The following is an 18,252-nucleotide window of genomic DNA, read 5'->3' on the forward strand; positions in this document are numbered from 1 at the left end:
TACTCTGAGTACTTAGGACTTAGGATTTTGAGTTAGGATTTGGAGAACAAAGTACACTTCTCTGTCTCATGGCTTTTGGCCATCTATGAGATATTCAAGAATGATACTCGCATGCTAGATTCTGTAATAAATAAAGGATGTACAACAATGAGAAAAAGAAATAAATAAAGGATGTATAACAATGAGAAAAGATGATGGGAACAACCATTTAAAAGATTCAATTAATAACAAACTGGGTATTGGTGGCTCAAGGCTGTAATTCTAACTGCTCAGAAGGCTGAGACGTGAGGATCATGGTTCAAAGCCAGGTGGTCCAGGCTAATTAACCAGGAAAAGTCAAAATTAGAGCTGTGCCTCAAGTGGTAGAATGTTAGCGTTAAGCATAAAAGCACAAGGACAGTGCCCAGGTCTGAGTTCAACCTATAATTGTAACTATTCAGAAAGCTAGATAGAAGATAGAAGTTCAAAACCAGTCATGGCCGACAAATCAGTAAGAGTCTTTTCTCCACTTAGCAAAAGCCTTAAGTAGAGGAGCTAGCTTAAGTGGTAGAGCACAAGACATGAGTAAAAAACCTAAATGATAGTATGAGGCCCTGAATTCAAATCATAGTTCCAGAAAAAAAATAGAAAAATAAATGATTCAATTAATGATGCTAAAGAATTTGCATGTCACTATTGTAGAAATATTAAATTGCTTCACAGGAATGTATTTCTTTATTATAAGAAAAGTGATAAATTATCAATCCAGTTCTATTACCACATTGAATCTGGTTCAGGCTGACAAGAAAAATGAGCAGCCCAAAACAGATCAATCATTTACAAAAGCTTACAAACACCTAGGCAGGAATAAGAAAACAATAAAAAATATTAATAGAGCTAACAGTTTTGTTGAATAGATGAAACAATGACTGCAAAGACTGCATGTAACACATTATTCACTGGTCAGCATAATATAATGAATTTAATAAGAATAAGAATAAGCTGTCATTGTTCTTGGCCAGGCATGGCTTACAGCTTTGAAGCCACATTGATAAGGAAAAGCTAAAGAAACTAGCCCTATTTTCTGCAACAAAGGATAATTATAGTGACCTAATTGCAGCTTCTGAAAAGCAGAAATGATAGCTAGACAAATTATCTCTACTGTCATAAAAGAAAGCTGTTCAGCAGGTAGTTTATAATCTCTTTTAATGGTGCTACTTCTCATAACCCATAGCTTTCCCTGAAAAACCTTTTCTGACCTTCACTACTGTCATGGCTGTAGGTAGAAAATCTTTTCTTCTGTGCTCTATTCATCTCTTACTCTGTTGTTTGTAGTCATACAGTAGCAGTAAAGAGAGTTCTGGTTCCTAAATCTTCACAGCGTTCATCAAGCCAGAACTATACTGTGGTCACATTCTACATGCAACAAAATTAACCAAGAGTAGTTTGAACGAGTGTATAAAGCTATAGAGGGAAAAGTGTTAAATATTCAACAATGTTTTAACTGCCATCATAAAAGACAAATGAGAAACTCAAGGGAAAAAAATACAGGCAGCTTGTATCTCGGAGTGTCAATATAACTATTATACAAAGCTCTCTGAAAAATCAAGGGGAAAAATGCCCACCAATCTGATAGAAAAATCAGCGAAAAGATATGGACAGCTCACGGAAGAGGAAATGAAAATGGCCCCTAAACATATGAAAAGATACTCAGGATCACATAATAAGAGACAGACTAATTAAAGCTTCACTGAAACATGACTTCTCACCTACATTTATCTAATTTCTCGAAGTTTAAGAATACCCACTGATGGTGAGCCTAGAGAAATAGACAACTCCTATAGTGCAGGTGGCAATGCAAAAAGAAGAAAATACAGAAGGAGATTTGTCTAGAACATTATCCAGAATAAGTATCTTTGCATTTTTTCAGCATTTTTCCAGCAATCCTAACTCTATGAAGCCACTGTGGAAATAAATAAATAAGGACTAATACTCCAGATTTTTCACCATGGCATTATTTGTCTGGGCACACATTATTTTGCGTACCTCCCTTTATCATTGTGGTTTCCAGATATTGTGTTCTTACGATTAAAGATTGCGGCATGGCTGCGTTGAGTTAAGTACATTGTTGTCATTTTTCCAACTACTCAGATGATTTTTAGCATTGCCTAACATTAAAGTTGTATTAGACAAAATGTGACTGCCCACTTAATAGATTACACTATATGGTAAATGTAAGTTTTATATGTACAGGGAAATAGAAATACTCATTTTTTACGTTATTGTGATATTAATTTTATTTTGGTGATCTGAAACCAAATCCACAACATCTTCATGCTACATCTGCAAGACCAAAAGATCAGAGGGTAGAAAAATGTCAAATGCCAAGTAAGCCACAAGACCCTGAGTTCAAGCCCCTACACTGATTTTAGAAAAGATTAGATTAATTTAATCCAAATATCCAAGACTATGTAACTCATTAAATAAACAAAAGCATGTCTATGAAGTAGAACACTGGGAAGCTTTTTGAAAATGAGCCAGATTTCTTGTTTATTAAGTACTGTTCTGAACATGTTTATGCCTGAAGCAAAGAGTAGCAAAGATGGCCATTTTGTGTAAAAGAAAGAGATTTAAAAATAAATGTGGAACTACTCACAAAAATAAACCTAGTTACATTGCTTGGAATAAAGAATAGAAACATCCGCTATTTACTTATTTGTGCTGCCCATGGGGGCATGAACTCAACACCTGAGTGCTTTCTGTTCCTTGGCTCTTTCACTCAAGGCTGGTGGTCTACCACTTGAGCCACAGCTACACTTCCAGCTTTGGGTAGTTAATTGGAAATAAGCATTTCACAGATCCCCTGCTTAGACGGCTTCAAATCTCAGTCCTCAGATCTGTCCTGAGTAACAAGCGTTACAGCGCCAGCTACCAGCACTCAGCTCAACATCAGCTAGTTATACAGTTATTTCACACATCTTATATAGAGATGTCTAAATGAATTAAAGCGAACATTTTGAACCACTAGCCACAGTGGCTAATGGCTACTGCATTGGACAGCCCTGCTGTTGAACATGTCCATCTGCCCAGAACCTTCAATAGCAAAGCATTTTTTCCCTAGATGCTTCCACGTGAATCAAAGAAGTTAAAACCACCTTACAAGTGGGTAAAATTGACAGCCAGTGTGGGTAGATATCTATTAGACAATCCGGTTGCTTACTAAAAGTTAAATAGCATAAAAAAATAAGAAAAGGGAAATAGAGTAATATCATAGCATAATTGTTCAGAAACAATTAAACTTAATATGGGGACAGGTGTTAGGGCATGACTCCAGTAAATTCACCAAGGAATACATTTTGGGGGCATTTGAGGAAAATTGTTTATGGATGAGGTATTAGACGATGCTAAGGAATTATTAATTTTAAGTAGTGTAATGGCATTATAATTTTAGAGTAAAATATTCGTGATTTTTCATATGCTTTTCAAAGGGAATAGCATATAAAGGGCTATGATTTTCTCACTAAATCCTTTGCAATATGTGGTCAGAAGAATGGAGGATTTTTTAAAAAAAAATCATAAATCTTGGCCAGGAGTTTGGCTTAGTGATAGAATACTTAGCTAGCATGCACAAAGACCTGGGTTCAATTCTTTGGTACCACATACATAGAAAAAGCCTGAAGTGATTCTGTGGCTCAAGTGGTAGAGCGTCTAAGCCTTGAGAAAGCCCAGACCCAGAACTGGCAAAAAAAAAAAATCAAACAAAAACCTACACTCAACTTTGTTTTTCATATATGTTTTATTGTAATTAATAGAAGGGTTACATGATATTTGCCAGATAGGAGGTGCATTAATTCACATACCTTGATATCCTTTCCCATGTCTTGATCCCCATTTCCCTCCCCCCACTCCCACCCCTCATGTTGTTTTCCCCCCTTCCCTATCCAATTTCAAATAACCAAATACAAATATATCTGATATATCAGGTAACAAAGTGGGATACTGTAACAATATGAGATAACCAAGGGACAACAAAAGAGATGAGAGATAACATAGTACATGAAGGACAACAATCATTCATTATATGGCTTTTATTTCTATATCCTAGAGGTCCTTTCATTTAGCATCATACTATAGGGACTTATGAATCTAGGTTTTGCTCTGTTGCAAATCTCTGCTAGTAGAGCCCAAGGTTTCTAGTGATTATGACAAATGAGGCAAACCATTGAGCCTAAGTTCCTTTGAGTCTGGCTTTCTTCACTTAATATGATTTTGTCTAAGTCTTTCCATTTCCTAACAAATGGGTCGATGTCGTTTTTTTCTGACAGCAGCACAGAATTCCATTGTGTACAAATACTACATCTTGTTGATCCACTCATCAACTGAGGGACATCTAGGTTGGTTCCATATCTTTGCTATGGTGAATACTGCTGCAATGAACATTGTTGTGCTAGTGGATTTAGTATGCCCTAGTTTCTGGATGGTTGAGTAAATGCCAAGTAGTGGAATTGCTGGGTCATAGGGGAGCTCTATGTTTAGCCTTTTGAGGTACTGCCATACTGCTTTCCATGGTGGTTGAACGAGTTTGCACTCCCACCAACAGCATCTGTTGTTATTAGTTTTCTTCATCCTGGCCATTCTAACTGGAGTGAGGTGGAATCTTAGAGTTGTTTTGATTTGCATTTCTTTTATGACCAGAGATGTTGAGCATTTCTTCATGTGTCTATAGGCCATTTTTGTTTCTTCTTCAGAGAAGACTCTCTTTAAGTCTTTGGCCCATCTTTTAATGGGATGGTTGTTACTTTGGAGATTAGTTTTGGAGTGATTCAATTTTTGGAGCTGTTGATATATTTTAGATATGAGGCCTTTGTCGGCTGTATGGTTGGTGAAGATCTTCTCCCACTCGGTAGGCTTCCTAATTAATTTACTTACTAGCTATGTCCTTTGCCATACAAAAGCTCTGCAGTTTAATGCAGTTCCACTTATCCAGCCTTTCTCTGATTTGTTGTGATTCTTGGTCCTTATTAAGAAAGTTTCGACCTGTGCCAAGGAGGCCTAGTGTATCTCCTATTCCTTCTTGTAAAGTTTTCAGTGTGTCGACTTTTACCTCAAGTTATTTGATCCATTTGGAGTTAATTGTAGTGCTACACTCAACTTTTTATGTAAAGTAAATGGTATGTTCAGCCACATAAATATGATCAAATAACTTTAAACTACTACAATAGTAAAAAAATCATCAAAATCTTAATTATTAAGCAGGAAAAAAACCTGGGTGAGCAAAAATAGGTAGATGGGAAGATAGATAGATAGATAGATAGATAGATGGATAAGAAATCACATTAACATAATGAAATTTTTCATTACATTAATTCTTAAAATGTGATTGTGTTTAGGTTATTTTTAGTCTAACATAAGTAGAAAAAACAATAACATTGAAGTCAAACACCTAGATAGAATTCAAGAATCCATATCCTGCCATTTGGTAAATGTGCGTTTACAAAGCACTTTACCTCTCTGAACCTCGCTTTCCTTTTTTTGTAGAGCTGAAATTTTTGTACATTGTGAAAATTAAATCATGCAATCAGGAGAAAATAAATCACAAATATTATTATTAGTGTCTATTCTTTTTGAAATGCTAGATTGGATGATCTCTTGTATGCAGCAAAACTTCCCTAATTAGGGCGTTTAGAAGGCAGTCTTAATTATACAATTATGAGTTTTATGTTCTTTGAGATTTAGATTTTTTTTCAGAACCAGGGGTTTGAACTCAAGGGCCTTCTGCTTGCTATTTTTCACTTGTTTGTTTTAGGATAAGGTTCCCTTCCTTCCTCCAATCTCATCTCACCTTCTAAAGACTTCTTGTAATGGTTGGGCTCACAGACACACTCTCCTGTGTCCATATTATCTCCATGGAGACAGAGCACCACAAGCATTTCTGCCCAGTTAGCCTGATACTTCATCCTCCCTTTCTCAACCTCCCAAGTAGCTAGGATTACAAGTGTCAGTCCCCCAGCTCTGGACTAAAAATACATTTTTAACCCAGTTTTATTTTTAGCTTATGACCCCAGCTCTTTCCCATCTCCAGTGCTATGCCTTCACCCACCACCTTCTCTCACCTGAATCACTGCAATAACCCCCCTAACTGGTCTCTCTCTGGTGTTTGCACACAGCATCCCACCACCAGCTTTTTTTTTGTTTTTTTAAGGTTATTGGGCTTGAACTCTGGACCTGGGTACTGTCCCTGGGCACTTCAGCTCAAGGCTACCGCCTTGCCCTGGAGTCACAGGCCCACTTCCCATTTTCTAGAGATTAACTGGAGATAAGAGTCTTATGGCTTTGTAGTGTTGGGGTGGGGAGCTTCGAACCTCGATCTTCAGATCTCACCCTCCTGAGTAGCTAGGATTATAGGCATGAGCTATCCCTCCAAGCCTCACCAGCTTTTATCTATTCTCAATACACCAGTAATTAATTACCATGTAATTCAGATTATGTCAATTCACTGCTTCAAACTTCCTATGAGCTGCTTATTTCAGAGAGAAAGAGCCCAAACCCTACTAGGGTCCAGCATAGTCTAGGTCTCCATTTCTAATATGGCCTCTAAATCTCCACACTAGCCTCCTTACTGCTTTTAGCACCTGCAGTCACAGAGCCTTTGTGCCTGCTGTCTACCTGCCTGGCATACAAATTCCCCTAGTCATCACTGCAATTCACTTCTTCTTCAAGAGTTGACACTCAGGGAGCCGAGTGCTGCTAGCTCACAATTGTAATCTTAGTTCTTCAGGAGGCTGAGATCTGTTTATCATGGTTCCAAATCAGCCTTGGCAGACAAATCTTTAAGACTCTTATCTCCAGTTAACCACCAAAAAGCCAGAAGTGGCTCAAGTAGGGTACCACCAACCTTGAACAGAAGAGCCAAGCAAGAGTGGGAGGTCTCAAGTTCAAGCTCAATTACTGGCATGAACATGCACACAAAAGTTCTCAGGAGTGGGTTTCCTTATCACATGTTTAAAAGTGTAGCCCCCAATTCCTACCAGCATTCCATTTGAATTTTCCTCTCCACCACTTACTAAAAAACTGTTCTTAGAGTCTTATTTAGTTACCTGTACTATTTTCCTCTCCACTACTAGCATAGAAATTCTAAGTACCACGCCTAAGAGAAAACCTAAACTGTGTAGGTACTCAGTAAATATTTGTGGAATGACAAACACAGGAAACACACGAGATATATAAAATAGGCTGTCTAAGGCTTTAGAGGATGTATTTATGGATCAGAAAGAAATATTTGCATTTATCCACCTCATTGGCGAGCCTACAAACTGGTACTTAGAAGGTGTTGAAATTACTCAAGAAAGCCAGCAGTGGTACATGTTCTATTCATTTGTTAAAATAGCAACCATTTTTAGATAATATATTTAAAAGAGAAAGAATTATAAAAAGGACCTGGGTCCAGTGGCTCATGCCTATAATTCTTTAAAGAAGGTAAATTTTGTTTTAATTTGATATCTTCACCGAATAGGTAAAAAAGAGATTTCTGGTAAGTAACTTATAAGGAACATAAAGTTAAGATTTTCATTAACCTTTTCAGCAAGAACACTTTCATATGAAAACACACATTTAAAATTCTCGGGGACATAATGAACCAATACGGGGCCAGGAGCATGCTTGCCTAGCATGCACCAAGCTCTGGGTTGGATTCCTTGGTACGACACATACAGAAAAAGCTGAAAGTGGTAGTGTTGCTCAAGTGGTAGACCACTAGCCTAGAGAAAGCCCAAGGTCAGTGCCTAGGCCCTGAGTCCAAGTCCCAGGACTGACAAACAACAACAAAAACAACAATTTCATATCTAGGAAATCCAGCTTTAAAATAGAAAAGGCATAACTTTTATCTACTCAGGATTCATACTCATTTGCTAAAAGGATTGTTGATCTTTATTAAATGTATGCCTACCTTTATATATCATCAATGTAGTTACATGTGAAGCTACAATTAGTATTGAACAGAATAGAACTACAGCTTGGAGCAGCTATGTGTTATAACAACATAGGTATATTGCAAGAACGGGGATGGAGGCTCATGATAAAGACAATTGCAACCTTATTTAATTCTAGCATTATTAGTTTACAGGGAATATAGACCTAATATATATGTGGTTCTGAGGAAGAAGGAACTCTTGGAAATCGGTATGGTTTGAATAGAGTTTAGGTGTGTCCACAAAACCTCTTGTATTAGAAAGTTAGCCCTCAATTACAATAGCACAAAACCTAGATACATAAGAGCATATAGGATGAGGCTAAATGAAAGGATCTCCAAGATATGGAAACAAGAGCTTTATCTTGTGTGATTGTTATTCTTAATGTACAATGTTATTTCTCTTCTCTTTTGTTGCCCTTATGGTTAATCTCATATTGTTACAGTATCTGACTTTGTTACCTTGCATATTGTATACAAATTTATTTGTTTATTTGAAATAGGAAAGGGAAGGGAGAAAAAAGATGATTGGGAGGGAGTGAGGGAGGAAAATGGGGACAAAAACATGAGAAAGGGTATCAATGTGTGAGAAGTAATGCAGCTACTATCTGACAATTGTAACTGTAACCCCTCTATACATTACAATAGAAAAATTAAAAGAAAGCCGTCAATATGGTGACAGCAGGAAGTACCTTAATGAGACAGAGCCTAGTCAATTATAGAGCCTTGTGAGAGACCAGCCTCTCAGACTTCCTGTTTCAAGATGAGACATTTTCCTTCCCCTCCATACACACTCTTACCATTACCATCAGCTCTAAAGTAATGCACCCAAAGAGGAGTCCGTACCAGAGCCTGTGCTATGCTGTGATCTTAGGACTTTTAGAATTTTAAACTGTGAGCTTTTCTCTATAAACTTAATCCACTTTGTATCTTCTGCTGTAATTTCAAAACATTATCAAATCCTGAGCCCTTTTGAGATGTGTCACAAAGGTCTATACCTTGTTCTGAATGATACTTAAAAACACGTTGGCTCTCTATAGGTTTTTTAACCCATAGCTTTTTTGATACAATTTTCTGTATCTGTGATTTATTTTACAATAAAAGGTGAATGTGATATAAAAGTTATAATTGGATTTACCTTACCAAACATTTGTAACATTAGGCACAATGGTGTTTGATAAAAACTCATTTTTTTTAAACTGAATATGGCCTTTTTGCAGAAAAGCTGTGGATAGAAAACTCAAATCAAACTTTTCACCACAGCACATTATACCCACTATTAACTAATCATGACATCCCTCCCTTTGACAAAGAGCCTCTCACATCATTCTCATACGTAGGCCAGAACAAGCCGACAAGTTCCTTCATAGACCAGCCTTGGTGATTCTTCCTCAAGGTTCCTATGCTGGAGCCTTACAAAGATACTCCACAACAGAGACTGAAATAAAATTGGCAAATTTTATAAGGTTTGTAAATACAAATCTATCAATACTCAAAATTTAGGGTGAAGCAATTTGGTACCATTTTTATTTTATTAATAGTGCAAAGATACAGAATTTCACACAAAATAAATCAATCGCTTGAGAACTGCATAACTCCATAATATTTTAGATAGTCAACTATATAATAATCAAATTCAATATACTGTACTAAAATAATCAACTTTAATATCAAATATAATAATCTAGTAATCAAATATCATCAATTTTTTTTGTGGGTCATGGGGCTTAAACTCAGCCTGGCTGCTGTCCCTGAGCTCTTCAGCTCCAGGCTACTGCCCTACCCTTGACCCAAGCCCCACTTCCTGTTTTCTAGAGGCTAAGGCTTGTCAAATTTTTTTAAGGTTCATGTAATACAAATAGGCCAATACTCAAAATTGGGGGTGAGGCAAATTCCATTGGTTCCTTCTATATTTGTTAAACTCTTTACCATAACATAGAAGAAAGATACAGAAATTCACACAAAATAAATCCATGAATTGAGGACTGCATAATTCTATAATATTTCAAAGGAACAGGGAATTAACTATATAATATTTCACATTAATAGAGAATTTACTAGATGTGTAAGCTGAAGAGGAGACAAATTGTCAAGGTTAATGTGGTTTTTAACCAGTCTAGTCCTTATGCTAGAGAAAATTGAGAGTTGAATGTCTGACTAATGAAGAGTAGTCTTAGAGCATTTCATTTGATGGTTTTAAGCACAAGGTACTATTGCACAATTGCTGGTGCAATTCAGGTTGGGAGGCAGAGTGATGTTTGCTGGAACATCTCCTTACGGGCTTCTTATCTCATTAGTGATATTATTCAATCTGAATAGCATATAATATTTACATTTTAATAACTATGGTTCTTACATGGTTATCCTTAGATTTTTAGGTACATAAATATATTGCACACTCACAGAGACATCATTCTAAAGCTTCACTAGTATCTTTGTTTTTGCTGTAATACTTAAAAGTGGACAATTTTTAAAGATCAGCAATTTAAGTTGGAAAGTCCAGGATCATTTCCCAAAGTTGGGGAAAGAAAGGAGTTTCAGCCAGAACAACCAGATTGAATTGTTCATCTTGACTCAATTATGAACTGGCTCATTTTTCTAATTAAGTAGTTGTTCATGATGAATCAATAAGCATTAAAAGTCCCTTCATGTTTTTTGTTTTTGTCTTCAGGTTTGAAGTCAGCATGGATTTACTTGTATTTTAGATGATTTCTTTTCTATTTTTAAAAATAATATTTATACTTACTATCTGCAGCAAAATCCATTATTTTCTCTCTTATTACATTTAATTTTTAAATGCTTGGCTCACCATTAAATTGCCTTCATATCCCACAGTTTTTGAAATTTAAATAAAGAACATGCTGCAATACATGATTACATGATGCATACATAAATGATCTAAGATCACATCACTAGCTTCAGTTTGATATTTTTTCTCAAAATAATTTTCTTAGCAAGTTTGGGGGTTTAATTTCTATGGTCTCTGTCTAGGGGAGCTATTTATTCTGTTAAGAGGGCAGCCTGCTCCTCAGTAAAAGCCTTCCAGATAATTGGTTCTCTTTTCACAAATCTCTGCTCTTCTGCCTTTCAGAAACAACACAGGTTGGTACTTTCTTCTTCCTCCCATTTTACTTCTATGTTTCCACAGGAGAGAAGACTATTCAGACAGCATAAATTTCTTCTAGCCCTGCTACTCTGTCATTCCATCCCCACTAACCCTAGATTTTAGAACCTCCAGAGCCCTCGATTTTCTCTTTCTAAGGGAAAATGGCAGTGCAATCTGCCATCTGTGTTCCTGGAGACACTTGCTTTAGAGAAATATCTTCCTGTTTAGAGATATTTTAAATGTCTATCCATTAGCAGGATAGCCCCCACTTTTGGGTTGAGTCCAATGTCATTGTAAGGTATGAGCATGCAGCCATTTTCTAATTCCATTGTCATGAATTTTCATTCCAATTTCTCAATTGTTTTGTTCATGTAGTATTCCAGAGAGGGAAATATACATTTACTATACTTTTACCATTAGAGAGGGAAATACAACAGAAATACTCTTTAAAAAGGAATATTCCACAGCATCTTTTTGTGGTATAGATTAAATTGGGATAAAGTGATATACCAAAAACTCTTAGAGTAATCTAGACTAACAATCAATAGAACTTTCTGCTGTGAAAGAATTCATCTATATCTGCACTATGCAGATCATTGTTCACTGAACATATTACCATTGAGCACTTGACATGTGCTTTGGGACACTGATAAAACACAAGTTTTATTGGATTCAAATTTAAGCTTATAGAGCTACAAATAGCTAACAGTCACCAGATAGGACAGGGCATATCTAGAAAATAGAAAAGCCTGAACACTAGACTGTGGCCAACAAAAATAGAAGTAAAAGAGGGCAGTGGCGTTAAGAAACCAACATCAATGTTTTCAAAGAAAAAAAGAGAGCGAAGGAGGAGATTTGAATAATTCAAAGATAATGGTTCAGAAGAATGGGGGACCTAGTCATGGCATGAAATGAAAAGGGGCTTATTAGCAAGGGGTGTTTTGAAAAGATAGATATTTTAATAAATCAAGTTCCCAGTGATAAAGAGACCTCAAAATAGAAATGACTAGAAACAATTAGAATTCTCACACTGAATTGTTAAGTGAGGGCAGTCAGCACTACAAAAACAATTTTTTTTCTTTGACACCCTCTTGAGAGTCTCCTCTGCCTCCACACACCCCCCTTTACAGAGACTGTCTTGTCCACCCCCAAATGGAGAGACCCTGATATATGGCATAATAATGATAGTTCAGAGAAATTACTATTTCACCTACTGAGTGATTAATATGAAATTAGTTACTGCAACACTCAATGGTGCAGAGAGGATTGAGGAAGGAAGTGGTTTTGTTGTACGAAAGAAAAAACACAAGGATAAATAATCACTTTGCATACATACTATCGCTTTCATCGGAGATTCTCTACCCACTCAGCAAATTTATTTAATGAGGAAACTCCCAATTAGGAGACAGGAGGATATAAGGAACACGTATTTCAACATTCAATGGCTGTGATTTCAGAAAATCAAGCTTGGAGTGTCTCTTTTCCAGTAATGCACAAAGAGAACCCCACGCAGCAGCCATACAATATTCATCTTACTGCTGTCTGATTCCTCTTGAAGGCATTCCACTTATGAGGGAGAGAAACCAGACAGAATCCCACCCCCTAACTTTATGGATGTACTTGGCTCTATTTGCAATGGAAATAATCCATCCCTACCATCTAGTACAGCAAGCATTCTCTGATAATCAAGTCTAGCCCTGCAAAGATTGTTTCAGTGCAGAATGGAACAGGTTATTATCTTCTTCATCAGAAATTATTCAAAACAAACATCATGAATGTGGGATTGATGTGTATTGCAAGTGGACAGGCAAGGCCCCTTAATGGGTACCCTACTGTGCAATCTTCTTTCCACTTAATTCAGAACCCCTTGGAGGTACATGTTGCTTTATACAAAAATATAAATTCTTCTAATTACTCTGGCATAGAGTATATGGTTTGGCCTAGTCAGTCTGTAATGGTGCATACTGGCATTTATTTTCATCGGCTGTGACTTGAGGATAGATGGTGCCTTTGTAATCCCATGCCTTCACATGCTGTTTTGTTTTATTGCTTTTTCTCTCCTCTGCCTGATTTCTCCTCCTTTCTACTCCATTGAATAAATAAATAAATAAAACACTGTCCTGTCAAAAGAGAAAAATTATCTTGAAAGATCATGGCTTCTAAAGATTTTGTTAAACAGTTTGATGTTGTAAGATATAAAACTATCTGCCATATACAAGAACAACTATTTGAAGAGGAGAAGATGCTAAGGAGTTTCAGTTTCAGCTTTGTAATTCATCCAGGACTTCCCTGGGTGTCTTTAGGAGTACATGGATCTTCCACATCTAACCTACAACCTGTCATCTTCTCAGAGTCCAGGACTTCAGCTTCATCCCCATTCCTTCTTGACTATCTTTCTTTTACAACATGAGCCAGCACCATCTTTTCCCCCCATATATCCTGCGATTCATTTGCCCATGGAGATTAGATCTCTTCCTAATTAGTGTCAAACAGCTCCTAATACTACCCACATCAGCATCCAATAAGATGCCACACTGACCTTTCCATCCTATCACTGGGTATTGTGAAGAACGGATCTAACACTTCCCAGATTAAATGTCCCATTCTCAAAATCCAGGTGGATTTGTATGTTTTTCTGCTCCACCCCCAGTCTTCTCAGTGGCATTGATTAGCAATAGCATTTTGTAATATCACTTAAGGCTTTAGCACTGTGGAGTTCTGCCAGTAATGGTGTTTAATTCACTTATATGCACCAATTCATCTCTGTCAGAAGCCTATTAATTTCTTCATTATTTTACTCTGTCCCTAGCCCCTATATAATGAGACACAATGATCCCGATTTGTGTAACCAAAAAACTTAGTGTCTCTTATAAATTACCCTTGATGCCACTGCTTTTAGTGGCCTGGCAGTTTCTGTATTTCTTTTTCATATTTAAATCAATTTTTGCAGGCTCTTTTCTTTACACTGGAACTCTAGGACATTAAATAGCTAAGTCATGACAAAAAATGTAAGACTCTATCAAGATATATTGCATTCATAAACTGCTTTGTTAAAATGCAAATCCTCTGTACAACAACTTAAAATTAATTTTTGAAAAAATAAAAAAGCAAGATTCTGATGAGATCTTTAACATGCACCTCTGTCCTAAGAAATACTTCCATAGTGTTTTACTAGAGATGCACACATGATTCTGTAAATACTTCTCATTTATCGGGAAAGACTGATATCAGCTCAGTCATCAGTGAGCAACATGTCAAAATACCTATAGCATTGCTATCAAAGCAAAGATCCTGTGACAAATAAAGGTCAAGGATAGAAAATTAATCTTCTTAGGCTGCTGGCATCTATGCCATGATGTGGTCTTGAGTCAACAGAAAAGTGACAGCTAAGTGTCTAGCAAGAGTTATCACATTCATGAGACCATGACATTGTGGTAGCCTATGAAACTTGCATATGTTTCTGCTACTTCTACACTTTCTTTTTTCAGGATTGGAGCAAAACATCAGGAGCTGAGAGAAAAGCAAGCAAGAGTTCTTGTCGATTATGCCACGGGATCTGTGCACGACATGGATGATGATGAAATGGACCCCAATTATGCCAGAGTGAACCACTTTCGGGAACCATGTGCATCAGCAAATGTCTTCAGATCTCCATCTCCCCCACAGCCTGGACAACTGGGTTACCCTCGGGATGGCCGTGCACTGTCTCCAGAGAGAGATCACTTAGAGGGTCTCTACGCCAAGGTCAACAAGCCATATCATCCACCAACTCTGGCTGACAGGTAATGTAACTTAGTGAAAGATGAATGCAGTTTTAATTCAGTAAGTTTCAAATTATCTCCACTGCTAAGAGAGATAAAAATATATCCTTCAATACATTAAACCTGAAATGACTCGGTGCCCTAGACAAGGGTCCTCTTTGACCTTCCCCCAAGACAGAAACCATCAAAATTAAAACAATAGTCAAGAGATAGCAGGAATGAAATGTAGTTGAGCCCATGGTACAACAGGGAGCAATTTTTGCAAGAATATTATAACTGAGAATTAATGATAAAAACTTGGAAGGAATATTGTCCTTTTTCCTAAGAGCTCTATTGTAAAAGACTTTTTTAACAAGAAGATGGCATGGCATTTGGAGGTAAATCAGAAAAGCAAAAATGATGACATCCAAGTAGGTATAATTGAAGTGGAATTATAGATAGCTGTGGAAGTACCTGGGACATTGAACAGTAAGATTGATATTATTGTACTCAAGGAAAACGTGATCCTCTATAGCTATTCATGGATGACCAGAGGTAGAAAAGAAGATAATCTTGGCAATAGGAGTTTGATGGAGTAGAGAAAGATGGGAGGTGACAGAGCCTAAGATCTTTAGATTTAGTGACTAAGGAGAGAAATAATAGGACCATCTGTCAGTACAATTGAAGTAGGTAGGGAACAGGTGATTGTAACTCCACCTCCTGCCACAAGGAAAATGCCTTCTGTCTTGGAAGGTTGATCTAAAAGAGTTTTAGTCAATAAGCATTGTTAGGTGACCCTTGGAATTACACATACAGAGAGCAGGTCCACTGACCTTGCTCTAATCTGACTACAGTTTGAAGTCTGGAGGGAGGAGGCAGGATGAAAGGTACCAAGTGATCTCATTCTAGATGGGGAAAAGAGTCATTTTCCAGATTTCTCAGGGTTCTGACAACTACCCAGTCTCTATTAGTAGCCAGCATTTGCATGGTAGCATGATATATTGCATATGTTTACCGTTTACATTTCCCCAGCTGGGTGATATTATGCACTTTCAATTAGGCTGAGGAGAGGAAGGAAAATCATGGCATTTTTATGCAGACTGTAAAGTGTAGCTTCACAAGACTGATTACCTTTCAGAGCCTTTCCAATAACCAAGTGGGAAGGAAGGAGCAATTTTTAATCCTTACTGTCAAGCTTCCAGGTTGATAATATTAAAGAAAGATGGTCAAGTTTTTCTTAGGAAACTAAATGAAAATATAAATTCCTATGACTGTGTGATATGACCATAATACCTAAACTGCTAATTTGAGGATTGATTAAAGTTGGCCTTTTTTTTCTCCTAGCCTTTACATAGGGTTGGATTTTTTCATGCAAATAACAATAGCATATTCTTTTAGTCTATTCAGGCCTAAAGCTTGATTCATCTTCCTCTTCCTAAGTAAGAGAGTTCTCTATAATCCTCTTTGTATATATCTACTGCTGTGCCTCACTTAGGAAAGACTGTTTCTTGGTAACCATTTTTTAATACTAAGCCAGCATTACCAACTACTAACTGCATGGAAATAAATGGGATAAATTCTATAAGAATAGGTTTTCTAGTCAAGTGCACATGAAGAACTGCACCACAGAAATGGCTTTCCTACTGCAGTTTTCTTATATGTTCACTATATGAGCATGCAGAGTAAGTCTCTAAGAGAACAACAAAATCATGGATACACCCTATCCCCCCCCCAATTTTATCATCTAAAGCTTATTTTTAGCCCCAGAATGTTACATTCATTATGACACTAGATTGGTCTATTCTAGCACTGTGCCAAATTACCTGAGCTGAGGTAAGATTTCTTTGGACTTGTGGGTGTAAAGGTTTTGATTTTGTAGTTTCTCAATCACAGTCAGGCAGAATACCATGGCAATAGAATTTGGTGAGCACTATAGCTCACTTTATGGCTGCCAGGAAGGTGAGCTGGGAAACAAAGTCCAGGGGAACAATATACCCTTCAAAGGCATGTCCCAGGTGACATTTATGATCCAACTAACCCCACATCAGAATAATCCCATGAACTCAACAGTCCTGTCAACTAAGCTATGAACTCCACAGATGAATACCTTGACAAAGGTAGAGCTCTCATGATGTAATCTTGTCTCTGTGTTCCTACCTCTAAGCACTGCTGCTTTGTGAAGGACCAAGTCTTCCACGCTTGAGTCTGCAAGGGACATTTCATGCCCATATCTTAATAGACACTAAACACATATGTTTTCCTCAGTGAATTTTTAACTATGCAGGTTTTTCCAGGAAAGAATTTTCTTAGGTTAATCTTAATTACAAATACCATGAAATGTTATCAAGAAAAAAATTATTATTTTCTGCCCAGTCCATACATCTGTGTGGGTGATAGAGTCTTAATTTTGACTCTGAATACTTTGTACTTAATGATCTGACACCACTTTCAGTAGTTTTAGACTATTGTCATATAGTTAGCCAATTAAAGAGTGGCTTTATAACCAGAATCATTCTGTTCTTATCTTTAATCACATTTAAAAACTGCTTTGCTCCTTTTCCTTGAGGTGTTCAAGAAGCAATTTTTGTCTTGGCACAGATTAAGCTTTCAATTATGCTAGCTAGCTATGAGCAGCCAGACAGTTACTTTTACTACTGCCCATCCTTCATCAACAAAATTCTAAGCCCAGGAAGTCAGAGAAGAGTTCCCCTTGCATTGTCCCTGACAGCACCAGCAAGCAGACACTGGAGTTCTAAACCTTCCTTGAATTACAATGAAAGGGTGCCATCACTTACATTCAGTTAACATTTTTGTTTGGCACCTATTGTGGTCTAAATGCTATAGAAAGTGTTAGAGAAAATGCAAAGCTAATCACAGGATGGACTCAGTCCAGAGGAGATGTAGAAATGGGCAATTTCAACATAATGTAAGAAAAAGGAAAGGGAAAAGGAAGCTGTTCTTTCCTAATGGTGCCTGAGGTAGTCAAGAAAGGCATCTGAGTGGATTCATAAGCATGGACCAGACAGAGTAGGATATTTTTTCTCGTAATAGTCATACATGCACAATGCTCAAGTGCTAGAGAGAACTTGCATGTTCGGCAAGCTCTGAAACATCCAGAACAGAGTAGGAGTGGAAAGAAAAATGAAGGAAATGAGGCTCGATTGCTCGCTGGAGTCAGAGTGTGAAAGACTGGGTTGCATCTTATGATAGTACTTCTCGATTCATAGTAGTTATCTGAAAATGTGTGTTTGGAAGTGTTCTGAAGTCAAACCTGTATAAGTGGCTTCAGGAGTATTAGAATGTAGGTACTGATGTATTTCTGAATCCTGAGGTCAACAGGACCTATTAAAATATCTTAACTGGGCCGGGAGTTTGGCCTAATGGTACTTGCCTAGCATGCACGAAGACCAGGGTTCAATTCTTTGCTACCACATATATAGAAAAAGGCAGAAGTGGTGCTG

General features: G+C 37.2%; 1 protein-coding gene across 3 annotated transcripts in view; it reads left to right on the top strand.

Annotated features, from left to right (window-relative positions):
• The window catches only part of Pard3b (par-3 family cell polarity regulator beta), a 963,936-nt gene that overhangs the window by 786,765 nt on the left and 158,919 nt on the right, over positions 1-18,252 (top strand). For all 3 annotated transcript variants that reach the window (XM_090354671.1, XM_090354668.1, XM_090354669.1), the window contains one exon: positions 14,540-14,833. In XM_090354671.1, coding sequence (XP_090210797.1) covers positions 14,540-14,833 — 294 coding nt within the window. The remainder of the gene's footprint in view (positions 1-14,539; positions 14,834-18,252) is intronic.

The sequence above is a fragment of the Megascapheus bottae genome, chromosome 21 (assembly GCF_031878675.1).
Source record: "Megascapheus bottae isolate mThoBot1 chromosome 21, mThoBot2.hap1, whole genome shotgun sequence".
Lineage (NCBI taxonomy): Eukaryota > Metazoa > Chordata > Mammalia > Rodentia > Geomyidae > Megascapheus > Megascapheus bottae.